Source organism: Lepisma saccharinum, chromosome 7, assembly GCF_977018435.1.
Source record: "Lepisma saccharinum chromosome 7, izLepSacc3.1, whole genome shotgun sequence".
NCBI lineage: Eukaryota > Metazoa > Arthropoda > Insecta > Zygentoma > Lepismatidae > Lepisma > Lepisma saccharinum.
The window spans coordinates 23,078,037-23,094,793 of record NC_139235.1 but is presented as its reverse complement, the minus strand read 5'-3'; the positions used below and the strand labels follow the sequence as shown (position 1 = coordinate 23,094,793).

Below are 16,757 nucleotides of genomic sequence, written 5' to 3'. Positions count from 1 at the left end.
AAGTGTATGAATAATTTTCTCTAAAAACTATCCTCTCTTCTGGTTTAAACTGTGTTGTTTCACATTGTTTTGTCTGGTAAAGTGGAATAATTACGCACTGTTTAGAACAAAAAGAAGGCATGACGCCAAGCGGAAACCCAAAAACGCGCTGTGCTCATGCGAGTGGAGGGAAAAGCTAAGCTGCTTACCTGCGCTACAATTTGCTCAGCGAACTCGAGAGCATGTGGGCCGGCTATAGAAAGGTCTTACCTGCACCGTTGAAGAGAGTCTATTCTCTGTAGGATTTGCTTGGTCTCTGGCAGTGACGATGAGGTTGTAGAACGACTTGTTCTCCCTGTTCAGTGATCGAACCGTGTATATTGTTCCGTTCTGTGCGATGTGGAAATCTTCGTCTTCGTTTCCTGAGCTTATGCTGTACGCAATTCGACCGTTGTCACCTGAAAAGAAAGAAACAACGTGTTTATAATAGCTCTATAAGATCATGAGCAGGAAAAATCTATCCGTGAGTGGCAATGCTATGCACTGAAGCAATTTCTATCCCGTTTACTTTAAGTCGCGCTTTAATGCCTCCAGGTACGCGCGTTGACCTAGCCACTTGATGTTGGGTTGCCTTTTTAGTGCAAAATTATTCCAACCCACAAGGCGGTAAAACGATCTTACTATACCCTGTCTCAGCAAACTGTAGAGCAGGGCCGCGCATATCGACAATGGAGGAGGAGGAAAATAGAGTGGCGAAAGCGCAGCGTTGCCAACCGTATGGTTCTGACCGTACATGTACGGACGTGAGGTCCAGACCTTAGTCCGTACGCTAAATGCACGGCTTATCAAAATTTTGCTCTTGCAGTTTTATTCGTAATATTTCCCTAAGAAATTCTTAAACCAATCGTACGGACCTGTAGACAAAAATACGGTCCGTTTGCCATGTCCGTTCGGTATTATCCTTTTCAAAAGTTTGCAACGCTGCATAGGAAATCGTGTAACTCCCGTCGCCCATTACACAATCCCGTTCCTCTCACTGTTCATTGGTGGAGCCATCTCGCGCCACTACTTGCGCAGAGACTTATTCTCGTTCGTCTGGTCTACAGTTAGCTGATACGGAGTTTGGTCTTCATAGCCGCATCAAGGGATAAAACAGCATGTGAAAAAGTGTAGAATATGAACTACTACTTCGACACGACAATAAATATTACGATTTTAATTCAATAAAAGCTGAACAAGAGAAAAAAAACCTAGATGTACACTCACTGACAATAAAAATTGGACAGCTTTTTCCTGAAATACTCGATTCCCCGCAAGCCGTTATGTGTGTTGCCTAGCTCTAAGGCGACAAGAGAATTTTAATCTTTCAATGGTTACCACCGCCGTCGAGTTAGGCAACACACATAACGGCTTGCGGGGAATCGAGTATTTTTATTTTGTATTGCAGGTGACTGTACGTATTATGTAATCTGTGAGCAAAGCATGGTACAAATTGTTCAACAGCGCGCAACACGTTCGTGTTTGGAAAGAAAAATACAGTAAAACCTCGTTAATCCGGACTAATGGGGGGGATAAGTTGGTCGGTTTGACGAAAGTCCGGATTAACTGAAATAACCTAAAAGAACAGTAGAAAGTGCATTAAAACTCCGTTTCTTATGGTGTATTTAAAGGGCATAGGCCTATAAAATACACTAGGCTATACGGTACAGTTTCGGACGTTCGAATGTACGTATTCTTACCCGTTACGGAGCAATATGACAAATGAGATTGTTGACTTATAGCCACATTTAAAACCTTGCATTCTGCCGCTTTTTTTGCCTTCCCGGATTAAGCTAAGTCCGGCTTATCGGGTTTCGGACTAACGAGGTTTTACTGTATAGACACTCGAGTGTAGGGATGATGACTGAACTGATGCGTTTAGAATACAGCATGATGCAAATTAACTAAAACCACACGATAAATATACTGCTGCTCATCACTAGAATGATGATAAGGCACGTGCCGAAACTGTGTCACGGATTATACATACCACAGATTATACATATTAGTTTTGCCCAGTAATATTTACATTTCACGTAGAATGCTCAGTTTTGTGTCGCTTGAGTGAGCCCCAGAGCCGCTAAAGAAGATAAATTGGCAGGAAACCCGTTGAAATCGCCCACCCCAGGAATTGAACCCGAGGGTCAGTAGTCACCCTAGACATAAAATACATGCCCAAAGGCATTGAGTATTGTACAACACAAAGAAAAGGAAATAACTTCTTCTTCTTTTTTTTCTACATCCACTTATTTTTTTTCCCTTTGCAGAAAAAACCTAAGGGAATAGTCATCTTATCGTTCCAACTCTGCAATTACCTATTACATTCTAGCATCTGTATTCTGCTTTAAGTACATTTAATGCCGACGGTAATCCATCTTTGTCTTTTCCTCTTGTCATAATTGCCCTTCCTTCAACTTGTACTTTTTTCTCCTGTCTTTCTTCCTTCGAATAAATCAGCAACACAATAGGAAGATATTGCGATTAAATCGGAAGGCAATCATAACACAAAAGTGGGGTGGTTTATCAATCGTAATTCTTTTTTCCAAGGGAGTGACACAGTCATATTTATCGTGCGTTCGAATGCTTCAAACGAAGAAGAAATACATAGAGGTGGGGCTGTTGTGGACCTTAGGCAAACTCGATTATATGACGTCACGTGGTGGATTTCGACTTTCTTAAGTATGATAGTATTACAATTTACAAATAGTATTACAAAATCTAACAGTTTCATGGAAAAGACTCGAGACTTGTCATCACGTAATTCCCGAACACAGAAAATAACCCGTCGAAGACATGAAAAGAAATTCAAACTTCTTCAAAGGATGGAAAAAGAAAGCGAATATTTCCAAATTTCATATAAGAAGCAAACCACTGTATCGAAAAGAAACAACATAAGAAAGATTACCAAGCAGCCGCAAGATGACTGTATTCGCAATAGCACATCCAACTGTTCTTACTGTGCTTTGGTTCGCCTTGTTTTCGCGGTTTATTATTATTAATAATAATATTGTTTCCATAATATTTGTTGCTGTTGCAAATCTACCGTAATCTTTCAAAATGTTGTAATTTAAAGTCAAATAGGATTCTAATCACAATTTATCGTTATGTATCTTAATCTTGACTGCTTCCAACTCGAAACAATGGATGCACAAGTTTACAACTATCAATGCAATATGTTAAAAAATACTCTGCGCAAACAATACCTTATTGAATTAATTGTTCCAAATTTATAATGTTTTCCTTAGGAGCGCCCAAAATACTGATACGACTTAATTTTTTATATTGATTTGGTGTTTTAAGTCCACTTTATGCACTGTAAGGCTAATCGGGACTGGACCTACAGTTTAAAGTTGGATCCGAACCACTATGCTAAGTTCCTCCACCGGGCATCGAACGCGGGACCTCTTGATGATACGACTTAAGGTTATAGCACCATCTATCCGTAAATGTGTGAAGCACCATTGATTTCCTAGTCCTGTCTACATAATAATATTTTACACACTGAATGTTAATGGAGTCCATATTCACACGCGAATTATCTTGCATAGCATTAAAATTCAACTATAATATACATTAGTCCTACCCTCTTTAATTTTAGATTTCAATTTTAGATTTCAAATCACCAAAAGGCCTTCGCTGCAGTGAGAGAGAGTCAGGCCGTGTGGCCCAACGGATAAGGCGTCGGACTTCGGATCCGAAGATTGCAGGTTCGAATCCTGTCACGGTCACAATATTTTTTTTCTTTTTTTTTCTTTCTTTAACGCGTTGTTTGGAATCCCTGAAACAATTCATTCAATTAACAAATTGTAAGCCTGTTGGGTGAGATATATCAAATTTTGGACATGGCTTACTATTCTTGTATATTTGGCTCTACAAATCCGGGGCATTACAACAGTGGTATGTGCAGTGGGATGCATAAGCATTACCAAGCAAACTGTCCATCACATGATTATTCTCTTTGTTGTATGCAATCAGAGCATCAAGAATCGAAAGAAAACGACAAGCAAGCTGCTGACTACCTGTGCACAAGCACGTATGTTGCAAGAGAAAATTTAATTAAGATGGCCATGGACAAATTGCCGAGCAATACTTGTGTACTGGTCTGCTTATCCGATTACTAATTCTAACATAATGCAACTTACTTGACAATAAGATATAAAAGCATATTTAAAAGCATTACAATTTCGATGGTCTCTCCTGAAATTTCTTGCTTTTTGGCTGATTGCTACTTCCTGCTCACTAATGGAGTGTTTCTTCGCACTTCAAAGAAAAAAGAAGACAGTCTACTTGCTTACCAGAATCCAAGTCGGTGGCGCTGACTGCAACGACGCTCGTTCCAACTGTCATGTTCTCGTATATCTCCTTGCTGTAGCTCATCGGGTCGAATAGCGGGGTGTTGTCGTTCAGATCCACAACGTTGAAATACACAGTCAGCGTAGAAGACAGACTCGGTTTCCCGGTGTCTTGAGCCTGAACCACGAAAATGTAATGCTGCACCTGCAAGAGGAAAATGACGTGAAACATTGCATTACACATTCAGATATTAAATCCTTAATGAATGAAGCATATATGTTAAGTCGGATCAAACACGCTCCGCGTATTTAAGTTCAAGGCAAACAGAAACTTGCAGTAAAATAAATTCTGATAAAATTATCTTCTACTTATTATTTGATGCGTATTTCGAATAGACGTCTGTTAAAAGCACTCAAGCTACATTTTCATTTTACATTTTTGTCAATATACTGAGGCAACTCTTCCGCTGCTCCTAATTATATTCATGAATCCTAAGCTATTTTGTGACTGGCAAACTCGACATTAGTTGCAAGAAAAAATCCTGATGTTTTGGAAGAAGATGAAGCTTTCGAAGAAATTAATTCATTATCAAGGTGTTCCCATTAATTCAATTCAACTATCACAGTTTAAGCTCCTTGTAATCAAGGGGTCCCGTGTTCGATACCCGGTGGAGGCATAAAGTGGTTCGGATCCCACTTTAAACTGTAGATTCAGTCCCGATAAGCCTCACTGTGCATCAACAACCAAGCTGCACACTATATTTTGAAAAAACTGTCTAGATAATCACTAAATGTATATAGTGGTGCAAGAGTCTCCCTTCCATAGTAAATAAGGTTCGAGACAGACTACGAGAACCTTTTTTTTATCGTACGAAAAATCTATTTGGCGATTTGTACAGTAATTACAGTGGAGGTAAAATGTAACCACATTATTATTATTTCCTTTATTGGATTTTCTTGTGATTCTTACTTTAAAAAACGCAACAATATAGCGTAGTTCAAACTATAGGGAAAAGTTATGAAACTCAATTTAGAAAGGCCCCCCCGATGGCGCAGTGGTAGTATTTTCTTCGTATTCTTCGGCAGTCTGGAAAAGAATATTATTGAACGTCTCAATTTTTTTAAGGTTGCTTCAGCTTTTTTTTTGTTCGTTGGGTCTGATATGATAACTTTTCATGATACTCAGACGTTTCTTTTGGAAGGGCACGTGCCCCTGTGCGCCCACCTGACCCCCCTTTTAAATACAATGCACTTTTACAGCCACACGTCTCTTCTTGTTACAATGAAAGATCCACAAACCGAGCAAAAAATTCCCTTCACTAGAACCGTACTCTATTGTGATAGTGTTTTCCCCTCCTCCTTTTCGTATCAAACTTCTCCCCCTCCCACTTCCTCCCCCGCCCTTTAAGTGGTCTAACAACATAATTTAATAATCAGCTAATTGCACGCGTGACCCACGATGTGGCAACGCCGTAGCGAGGAAAAAGGCTCGAGGCGAGTTTTGGTTCACGAGGGCAGCTAGCTACGCAGGCTCGCTGACAGGGCTGACCAAGTCGAGGATCAACGCGGCCCACCAAGGGTATTATTTATAGCTGGGGCCGAAAGAATTCCTTTTGTTTCTCACGAAATCTACCCATCTCCCCCAAACTAACCCCAGCAGGATAGCGCTTTTTATGTTTTACCTATTTCGCTCTTCTTTTTCTAACTTCACGGGGCCCTTTCAGTATATCAAGACGGGAAAAAAGGAAGAGTTTGGAGGGTGAGGGAAATCCTTCCCGTATCCTGGGAGGAAAGAAGAGGAAGAAGCTAGGTGGGAGTGGGAGGAAAGCAACGCAAGACATGTGCAATTTATGACGTCATCGTTTGTGAAGGAAAAAAATAGTTAAAACGTCACTGACTAGGAGTTAAATGCACATTTTTTTTCTATAAGAAATGCATGGTCCCCAGTAGATTTTACAAAATGTGTAACGCTTTCAGTTTTAAAAAAAATATCTATTTTTGGAAACCGAAACCGGAAACCGTTTATATGCAATCGTTTTTGCAATGTTATTCGCTATATCTACCATATTATTTCATACAAGAATTCTCTCTCGTGCAGAAGTACTGGTCACAGGCTATCAAAGCATTATTTCTTCCCTTTCTCTTCCAACGAAAAGATGAAGCAATCAGATTAAGATATTACTGTTTAAATTAAGGTCGGTATATCTGCTACAACCATTTTTCGTCGTCTCCTTCTTCTAAGAGAACCAAACCCAACAAGCATAACCACCTAACCTAGCCTCATATATATATCATTGGCCTAACCTAACCACCACAGATTATTACTACCCCACAAAGCTAACAGCCAATGCCAATGCTTAAAACAGTTGTAGCAGCAATCACTACCTTAAATTAAAGATTGCGGATTGAGTGTCATGAAAAAAAAAAAATTAGAGAAACTCAATTTGAAAAATATTTCATTTTTCATCGAATATTATTTTCCGTGCTGTCGTAACTTAAACAAATGTGTCCGAATATTGTGCGGTGTTTGTACCCAAATCTTAGAAAATCCATAACCTTTAAGTTAATGCTGTTTGTTTTATTTATTTAACTTTGTCTTCTGTTTTTTTACGCTACGATAAGAATGAGTGGTCAGATGAATTTACATATTTACAGCACTTACCGGGACTCGAATCTAGGAACTCTTGGTATCAAAATCATACTCTGAAATCAAAAGTTTTATTTTACACAACAGTACCCCCCCCCCCCAAAAAGCTAGATGCTCTGGATTCCAGTGAATCATCCACACCACACACCCCCAACACCGCTTCCTTCTGCTCCTTTATCAGTTCGACAACGATGCTGGATGTTCCTGTTAATCCAGACGGGTAGAAACTAATGGGAAAAAATTAACAGGTCACACGTTTGGGGATATTAGAAGTTGTTTGTTAATTCTTGGTGATTCTCTTAATCAGTTCCCTCTGTGCGGCAACGTGTTAAAGTTAAAAACATGGCGATATAAAGTTTGTTGCAATACTAAGAAATGCGTACCTAATTTTGTTTTTAACTACCTATGAAGATCTAAAGATCTATTTTCCGTACATCCGTACAGGTTCAGCAGCATCCAGGAATAACGTAAAGAAGAAGACAGTGGAACATTGCAAGATCGAAGATAGGACAGCCATATTTCTCAATCGCGTCGAGAAACTGAGTAGCCTGTGACTTTTCTCTTCTTCTAACCTTCCGCGCGTCCAGTTTCGTGAAAGACATGCCATCGAAGTTTCGGAAACATTCTTTCAGATAGTGCATCATCCCGAGTTAGTTAAAATGTTGATGAACTTCCCGGCGCTGACACCAGATGGCCCTGAAGAACGAGATGCTTCACCAACGACGTTCCATTTTTTTCCCCCTTTCACTAGTGTTGTTTTGTTTATCTTTTTGAACTCATCTGAATGCTTACTTACCTCGTCGGAAAGAAAAGAGAAAAGTGTGGAGGAAGCAGTTGAATGAATCCTATTCGAAATTCTCATTAGCTAACAACCCGAGGGACGTAAGTATCGAATTTATCTGAGAGGCTTTTAACATTCCTTTGCAAGCAAAACAATCCCGGATCGCAACGTCCCGAGAATAATTTTAACTTATTCTTCCCTCTCCCACCCCGCTAACAGGCACAAAAGTTGATATTTAAGATTCCACGGAAAGTCTGTGCACAATTATTTTTCTCAAATACAGCTGTAATTCCTTCCAAATGTTGAACCAATATTGTTAATTTCTACTTATCGCTCAATTATATTTGTAAATTCACTGAATTTTCACCGACGTCAATACTTATGTCTTTCATATGGATGTTGGGAAAAATAAAACGAATTTCTTTTCAACATTCCGTGGTGAATTTATGTACGAAGAACCTGGTAACATCCGTCGAATAACGTGCTAAGTAGAATGTCTTATATTTTTTTTCAATGATGCATGTTCTATACAGTTGACGTAAATATGCAACCATTTTGTACGGCAAAGAATTCTTGAACTAATTGAATTTTCAACCATAAACCTGGTAAAATTTGTCTTTAAAATTACTCTGAGGCAAGAGAGAATTTTAGATGTACACTATCCTACAATAATACGTGGTGTATTTACTCTAGCCATTACTTGCCGTGTAAAATAATGACCAGCTTCAATTGCCTTGTTAAATAGTAGCCGACACAGGTACGTATATCTGTCTAATAAATCCTACCGTTCAGTATTTCGTTTCTCCGAAAAGTAATAATATCCAGAAGAGTGTCAGAGTTTTAGGGTGCATATTCCGATGGAGTCTGCCAATTAATCATATCGAAGGTCTCCTCACTCTTGGTTATATCAACATCATCTATTTTGCTTTCATCCTTCTGTGCATTGCATTGGCAGCAGGGCAGCACATTGAAACATAAGATGTCGATGCGGCGCTATGATCAATTACAACACAATAAAATCTTCCGGTCTAATTCTAGATGCCTGTGACCAGACCAGCATTAGGTCTGTTGAACTGAAGACACTTGGGCAAGAAATACTGACCTGAATGGTTTGTGCGACAATTTAACTGCAACATTGCTAACATTCACGTTTCACCCTTGCTTTGTGATTAATATTGTAACAATGCTATTTATACCTGCTTTATCAAATCGGCTACGTCTGAAAGTTTTAAAGGCTTGTTTGAGTGATGATTGAATTTTACAGCGAAAATAATATAATTCAGCACATCTTTATATATTTGTATGTGAAAAATGTTAAATCTCTCTGGCATCATAACTGATATTTATTAAGAGAGTTTAATAGAAGCATGTAAAAGTTTCGAAAATTATTACTGAAGCCTTTTTCTTGCATTCTAGCGATGTTTACATAGGCATTTTATTTTAAACAGAAATTTTAATTAATTATTGCTGATCGGGGTTGTGAGACAAGCGGGTCAGCCATCCATACCTCTCGTTTGGCGCTGTCGCTTCAAGGAAACACCTAGCGTACGCTGTTGTTCGAAGAAAATTTGCGTAACTTTAATTAATTACTCAATCTAAAAAAATATGCCATCAATATGCTAAAAAATGTTGTATTTTCTTGTATATACACAGAATCGTGGTGTTTCGTGGACGAATTATATAGAATTATATATAATAGGTAACTTATGATACTGTGTACTGTTATCAGTTGCACATTACGAAATTATAATTTATACCCATAATGATATTTTTCGAGTACTATGCTTGATAATATCCATGTAAAGTATGAATGTGAGGGAAAATAAATTATCATTATCTTATTTACCTCTTCGTAATCCAATCTCGACGTGAGGGTGAAGACTCCAGTCTGAGGATTGAGGGAAAAGACGTCGTTGGCCCAATCTGATATCACAGTGTAGGTGACCTGTCCATTGTTGTCCTCATCATCGTCGTGAGCCGTGACCTTGCCGACACGAGAACCGCGTGGAGTGTTCTCCGGTATGTCGAACGAATAGGCACTCTCCTTGAAAATCGGAGGGTTGTCGTTGGTATCGGTCACCTGAAAGGAAAGCAGAATATTAATCTTCCTCCGAATATGAATGCAGCATAGACCTGAAGCCGGTTACCCGCCTGTGTGGATGGCCAGATTTGCCACCGGGAAACTTGGGTGGACACTAGCCCAGGGCCGTAGCCGGGATGTTTTTTTGATTTTTTTGAGGGAGGGCCAGATACGAAAATGAAGTATATATATGTATGTATGTATATAGTCTGTCTATATATATATGGCATTCAATGAGAACGTACCCCTGAATCTCAATTTTTAAAATTAAATGCAATTCTGTAACTTTATCCTATCTTGTGAGCGAAAAATGTAAAATTGTCATTTGCATAAAAATTCAAGTATTATACATAATTAAGTTAGAAGGAAAAAGGTATTATACATACTGTTCGTTTACTTTAACTTTTCATTTACTTGTGTTTTGTATTGTAAGAGACCCGTAACACCAAAAACAATTATTTCCTCCTTTAAGTGTTGCATTTCCCCCTCAACTCGACGAGAATATTCAAAGGTCCATTACCTTCTCTCTTTGTCTTAATAAAAGTATTTTTCATAATTTGACAATTCACATAAATTAAAATAAATGTCTTATTAGGTGAAGAGGCAGTTTAGTTTGTCCTACCCATGAGTCAAAATTGTTCACCTATAGCTATAAATCTGGGAAAGTATTTTAAGAGTAGTTATGTTTAATCAACAGCGTTAAGTTTCATATCTCATTGCACAGAAACTGTAAGAAAAATGTTTTAAGTATCAGTAGAATAGTTACTTTGATATCAAAAATGTAGTCCGCGTGTCCCACCCGTGGTAATGGAATGATCCACATATACCACAGAGAAATAAAATATATGTGATTGGTCTTGCATTCTTATTTTATCTCTATTTTGTAACGTACCTGAACCCAATATGTTATTTCTAATGACATGACATGCTAATAGGATATCTACATGATTATTTATAGATAGGTCATTATATTTTGTAACAAATATGAATTGCGCATAAATTCAAGATAAAATTACGTTTATCGAGGGCTTGTTGCGTTGAAAGGAGGCAAACAAAACAAACAGTTATTCTGTTTGTGCCTTAATTATCTCTACAGGCTGTGACGTTTTGTGCGGTGACACGTTGTATGCTTTCCTTAAACTATATAGTTTATAATATTTAGAGACGAGAACGAGACGGGCATCCATAAAACGAGACGAGACAGTCGTCATGTCATTCCTTGTGAAGCAATGAGCGTCCGTTGTCTCTGATGGGCCCACCTCTATATCTACTCTCGATTTATGAGATCGATATAAAAATCAGTTCAATTCAAATCGACATCCGTTTACATGCACACACCTCAATTAGTACTCCGACAGAAACTTACAAGTGTATCAATATACGCTGTATAAAACACACCTTATTACTAACTTCGTTGATCCTGTACAAGGGCAAACCGATAAGGCACGATTCTATAAAGATCTTGACCAACTTGAGAAATAACAGTTTATCCTCAACGTGACGATAATTATGCCAAGTTCTTGGGCGCTACATCCCGCCCACTTTATTGTCCTTTACGGTCATAAACCTGGCATAAGCATTATTCAGTGTAAATTTAAGACCAGAATAAATTTGGGGGCAGGGAACAAATGAAAAACAAGGTATTAATCGCCATTCTACGCTTAATTGTTGTAATGTTGGTTCATCTTGTTCAGCAAGTTGAAATTTGTGGTCACAAAAATACGTTGGAGATGAATCATTAAAGTGAATTTATACTGTGCAAAGGAAGACGAAAAAGAAGAAGAAAGAAGTTGCCGGTGTCCACCTTGCTTGACGTCATATATCACGCAACAACAAGCAAGCGGAGGAGAGCCGAGTGCAAATTAAAAATGATAAAGTTCGTAGTCATTTCTGGCTAAAAACTTTCGGTAGTTGGGCGATGCCTAATGGTGACGAGAGACTGTTTGAAGCACGCGTTTTGTGTATATCCTTGCATATCCACCGAAACGGGTTTTGCTCCGAAAAGAAAAAAGGGTACGGGAGAAAGAAAAAAAGAAGAAGAAGAAGAAATAAAAACGCCCCGCCAACTTTTTAAGATTTAGCAAGGTGCTCAGTTCGAGTTGAAAATCCTGTATAACGACTTTCGGGAAGGGTCCTATATGACAAGGTGATATGATTCAGGGTGACACAGCGCCAAAAATCACAGCGGCCATGTGCTGTAAATATGGAGTCCTGGAATAACACCCGTGGCAAAAGAGGACAAATCTTCCTCTGCAGAATAGGGAAGAGGGGTGGGGAGCAGGTTCATTTCTGAATGGCCTGTTCAGGGCAGTGATATGTTTTAGACTGGAAAACCAGAAAAGGAGGTACGTACTAATCGGTTTACCATTGGTTCGATACATAAATGGACACGATTCTTTTTAATTTCCACAAGATTCACTACTGTCGCCACCTACATACTTAGATCTCTGAGCGTAAGGGGAAGTTTTTAACAAATACGTGAACACCAATCGTAGCTCAAGATCTGCTACGAAAAGAAAACTGAGAAAAAAGAAAAGAAACAACTAAAGGTAAAATTTAAAGTAATCCCCAGATAGCTCACTCAAATAGTTTTTAAGAACATTTCAAGATAGAATACATTTTTTTTATTATGGAGGAAAACTTACAACCAGATTGTTTTGAGACACTTAAAATAACAGAATAATAAAACTTCAATATTAATTAAATAAATAAATATATATCCATTACTATGGACAACGATAATATGACGGGGAAACGTTAGCTCTTAATACTTATAATGTTCTTATTTCACGTCGCTTTTCTTCTTTTTAGACTAACCGCGATGATGAATGATGATTAATAAATGTGATGACGGGATACCGACTGCATATGCATAATTGTAAGGAATATTAATATCATGAATACGCACAAAAAAAACGCGACGAATAAGGGGACGTGAAGGGGCAGTTGCCCCACTTTTCGCCCCCGTCTTGTCTACAAAGAAAATGTACTGCCCTCTCCAGTTTTGGCACCCAATAGTCGCCACTGACCACACATTTAAGACAACGAGGAATTAGATATGATAATTTTATGGAACAGAATAACAGATGAAAGTAACTTAATACAGACACAGACACACACACTCAATAATATAATTATGTGAGAAAGAGAAATAATATTATTTATATACTAGTACTGATGTTATAATATTTTGTATTTTGTAATACTTCCGACTGAATTTTTATACTAAGACATTCTGGACGAAACCTCAGAAACAATTTCGAAACCGCTTGTGATTCCACCGCCATGTTTTTTTGTCAGGTGGGAAAGCTGTAAGTTTTTAGGATACCGACGACCTGTGCAGAATAAATCTCAGCTTGAGCACATTTACAATACATGCCCTTCTGCGGGGATGTCATGAATCCTCTCCTCTGTAAATTTCTTCACCGAATCCCCAGGCAAGAACGGTGGAAGCAGTTTCAGGTGGTTAGCGATCACTGATGGAAACCAATGTTGCCAACTGAACTCAGAAAAATAATCGTTCCGCCACGCTCATGGGTCACAAACGACTCATCGACATTATTTATCCAGTTTATTCGTAACGGATATAATCTAAGCTCACAACAGTCAATGAAATCGCCAAAACCAAAGTCTATTGCTTACACAGATTAGTGTCGCTCCTGAAAACTCACAGACTATATACTCTCGCGTGTTTTGCAATTAGTCCATCACTGCAAACAGCAATATAATTACAGAGTTAATTTTGCTAATTTCCATTCTGTTATACTCTGTACGCCTTCGATTTTATACGACGATATTCAGGTTAAGTAATTAAGTTTAATGAGAGTGGTACCAAGACAAAGCCAGCCACTACACCAGACCTCTGTAAAAACGAAACGAGACTCGAGTATGATATTCGAAAATACCTAAATCAAATTAATTTTACTGTCTTTAGACATACCACCCTGATATCCGCGTTATTATGTGTAAGTCATGTATTTTGTTTATAGTTTATAGTAAATTCAAAGTCAGTCAAACTGTTAGTAGTAATTGTGAGTCTGTGTTTCGAGGTTAAATATATGTTGACGACAGTGGCGTATGCTGAGTTCAAGCTCTGGGCTATCTCACCATACTGTAGTGTTAGAATTGGGGGGATAATGCTGAAAGTTGAAGGTTCTTCCTTCTTTAACGTTCTTACATTCAAAAATGAAACCAGGAATCACATAATAATAACAGCTATAACTGTTATTATTATTGACCCTATGCCTATAAATGTGGAAACCTCAGTCAAAAGAAGGATATATGTTTGACAGAATGAGTAACTAACGAAAAAAAAATGACATTAAATTATCTACCTTGCCAAAACAATACCGAATACAAAAAAAAATCATGGTACTATTTAAGAGTAGGTTTGAACCAGCTGTGCTGTTATAATAATTTTAATGGTTACATTTTCTCAAGCCAAATTGACATTATAAATTCTGGTTTCATTTTACTTGTTTATGTGTTGAAAGATAGTAGAAAAAGTTTCACATTTCAAAGAACTTGAACCTGAAATATGAGCTCACAAAACTTTCATGTTTTAGCCTTCATCTAAAATTCATTGGGCTTCACAGGTAACCTAGGTAGCCTCGAATAGACGCTCCTGGTTGAGGATTAAATTCCGTTCCGGTGGTCAAGCGCATTAAGTCATCGACTTTCCTATCCGTAAGCTCCTGGGTTCGAACCCGGGACTGGGTAAGGGCGTTTATCGTGACTGTCCCTTCATCAATTTCATATACATAATCGTCGAGATTAGCCAAACGAGGAAGAAATGCGACGTAATATGGCAAAATCAGAAATATTTTTCCCGAGGGTATGTAGCGTCGAAACGAGGCGTCAAATAGAAAACGTTACGAAAATTTGTTTGCCTCAATGCCCTCATACACTGAAAGTTTGTGCGGTGCCAAGCTATATATTGTTTATAATATATATATCGAGACCAAGAACGAGACAGACATTTACAACTCGAGAAGAGAACGAAATTCGTCTCGTCTCGGTATAATTCCAAATGGTCAACCTCTCCAATACTGTAGCAACCCTATTTTTATTTACTATCTAAGACTGTGTTGTATGGTTTTTGGTCTGTGTTTTTACGTTCGAGATGTTGAAATGATTAAGAATCATCAACCTCGTGAGTTGTTCCAGACCAGTGCTTATTTACGAGAACTTTTGTTAGTACTGGACACACAGCCACTTGGTCCTTAGCTATACAATACTGGCCAAATTTTTGGACTCGTAAAACAGAAGCACATTTCCTTGTTTTGAAAGTGTTCTAACTAAATAAATTTGAAGATTGTTATAACTTTTTTATGAGATTAAACTGTTTGTCTGCTTCGATATAATCTTGTCTCCTACAATCCTTTCTTTAACTGTGTGCCCAGAATAGAAGCAAAACTAACTATTCTTTGCACATTCACAAAAATGCCTGGAACAATACGTACATTGCTTACCGTATTATGTATGGTATTTGTGTGGTTATAATATTAACTGTGATTCTGGATAAACATGTAATTTCATAAACCACGTGGTTTGAAGTTTAGAAGTAAGAGTGATAAAGGAATTGTACAGAAACAGTGATTAAAATGGGCTCGAAAAGAGTCAAAGGTAGGCTTACCATACGTCCGGGATTAGCCCGGACAGTCCTGGTTTTTTAGTGCTGCCCTGTGTGATGTCCGGGGTTTTGAGAATATGAACATGAAAATAGCTACCGGTATTGAATATTCATATAATATTGAATTTTATGATGTTATTAAAACAAACAAGCCATTTCTGAAAAACGTCATATCTAGTGATTGATTGATTTGTTGTTTTAAGTCCACTATATACACAGTAAGGCTAATCGGGACTGGACCTACAGTTTAAAATGGGTTCCGAACCACTATGTGCCTCCACCGGGAATCGAATCATATGTAGTGAAAAGTATAACTGAGTCAACTAACAGATAATGCTACCTAGAACAGAAAGGTTTCCTAAACATCAGAAATGTATTATTCAATTAAACACTTGCAAATTAATTGATTGATTTTAGAAAAATAATGTTAATATTCTTTCTTGTACAATTTATAGTTTAATGTTCCAATAAAATGTTAAGGCTTTTAAGTAATTTCAATTTATTTCTGTAAACAAAAAACTGAAATTCAGCAGTAACGAGTTGATCGCGAATATGTCCTGGGTTGAACCCACAAAATAAAGTAAGCCTAGTCAACGGTGAAGACCAAAGGTGGTCACACGAAGTACTGACAGTACTTGCAGTGTGTATAACAATGCAATGTGTATCACAAAACATTAAATCTGTCAGATTTCTCTTCATAAAGTGAGTTAATCCGAGTTTCATTTTTTCAACTAACGAGTCCAATAATTTGGCCAATACTGTATGTGCACACACATGCACACATTAGGCACCACGTTCTAGGTTCTATCTCAGCCTTGTTGCATGAGTGCTCCTATACGCATGTCCTTCATTCATCAATTCTATCTAATCACTATTCACCCTCATTGTCGCGATTAACGAAAAGTGAAAGAAAGTGACGCAAAGTACCTAGGCACAATTGTATTCATTTCGAACATTCAAATTGGAACTTTCCGGGCTCATTTCATGACGCTACATTTTGACTCAATCTTGTGCTATTTCTCGGGGGATGGCACCACTGTGGTAGCCATTTAGAAACAGCAGGAGCCAGGGCAACAAGCAAACAGCGGGTGGCGCTAAGGAAAACGAAGCTTGCCATCTAGAATTACTTTTTTACGAAGGGGTCGGATGCAGTACAAAGAGTGTTTTTTTATTATTATTATCGTCTTCTTTTTCCCCCCTTCCCGTTGGAGAAGAAGTTAGGAGGGGTGGGGGCAGGTTATGGAAGACAGACCGAAGACCATCAACTCCTGAGAAGAGAATTAGGGAAAAGGAGGCAATTTATAAAC

At 38.1% G+C, this 16,757-nt stretch overlaps 1 protein-coding gene and 1 non-coding gene across 2 annotated transcripts in view; one reads left to right on the top strand and one right to left on the bottom strand.

Moving 5' to 3' along the window:
* Nucleotides 1-16,757, bottom strand: part of ft (cadherin-related tumor suppressor fat) — a 372,095-nt gene that overhangs the window by 125,919 nt on the left and 229,419 nt on the right. Inside the window, exons 3-5 of the mRNA XM_083125080.1 lie at nt 9,585-9,818; nt 4,314-4,515; nt 250-437 (exon numbers count right to left, since the gene is read on the bottom strand). Coding sequence (XP_082981206.1) covers nt 250-437; nt 4,314-4,515; nt 9,585-9,818 — 624 coding nt within the window. The remainder of the gene's footprint in view (nt 1-249; nt 438-4,313; nt 4,516-9,584; nt 9,819-16,757) is intronic.
* On the top strand, nt 3,674-3,746 carry TRNAR-UCG (transfer RNA arginine (anticodon UCG)). Its single transcript has one exon. It is a non-coding gene; the product is annotated as a tRNA-Arg (tRNA).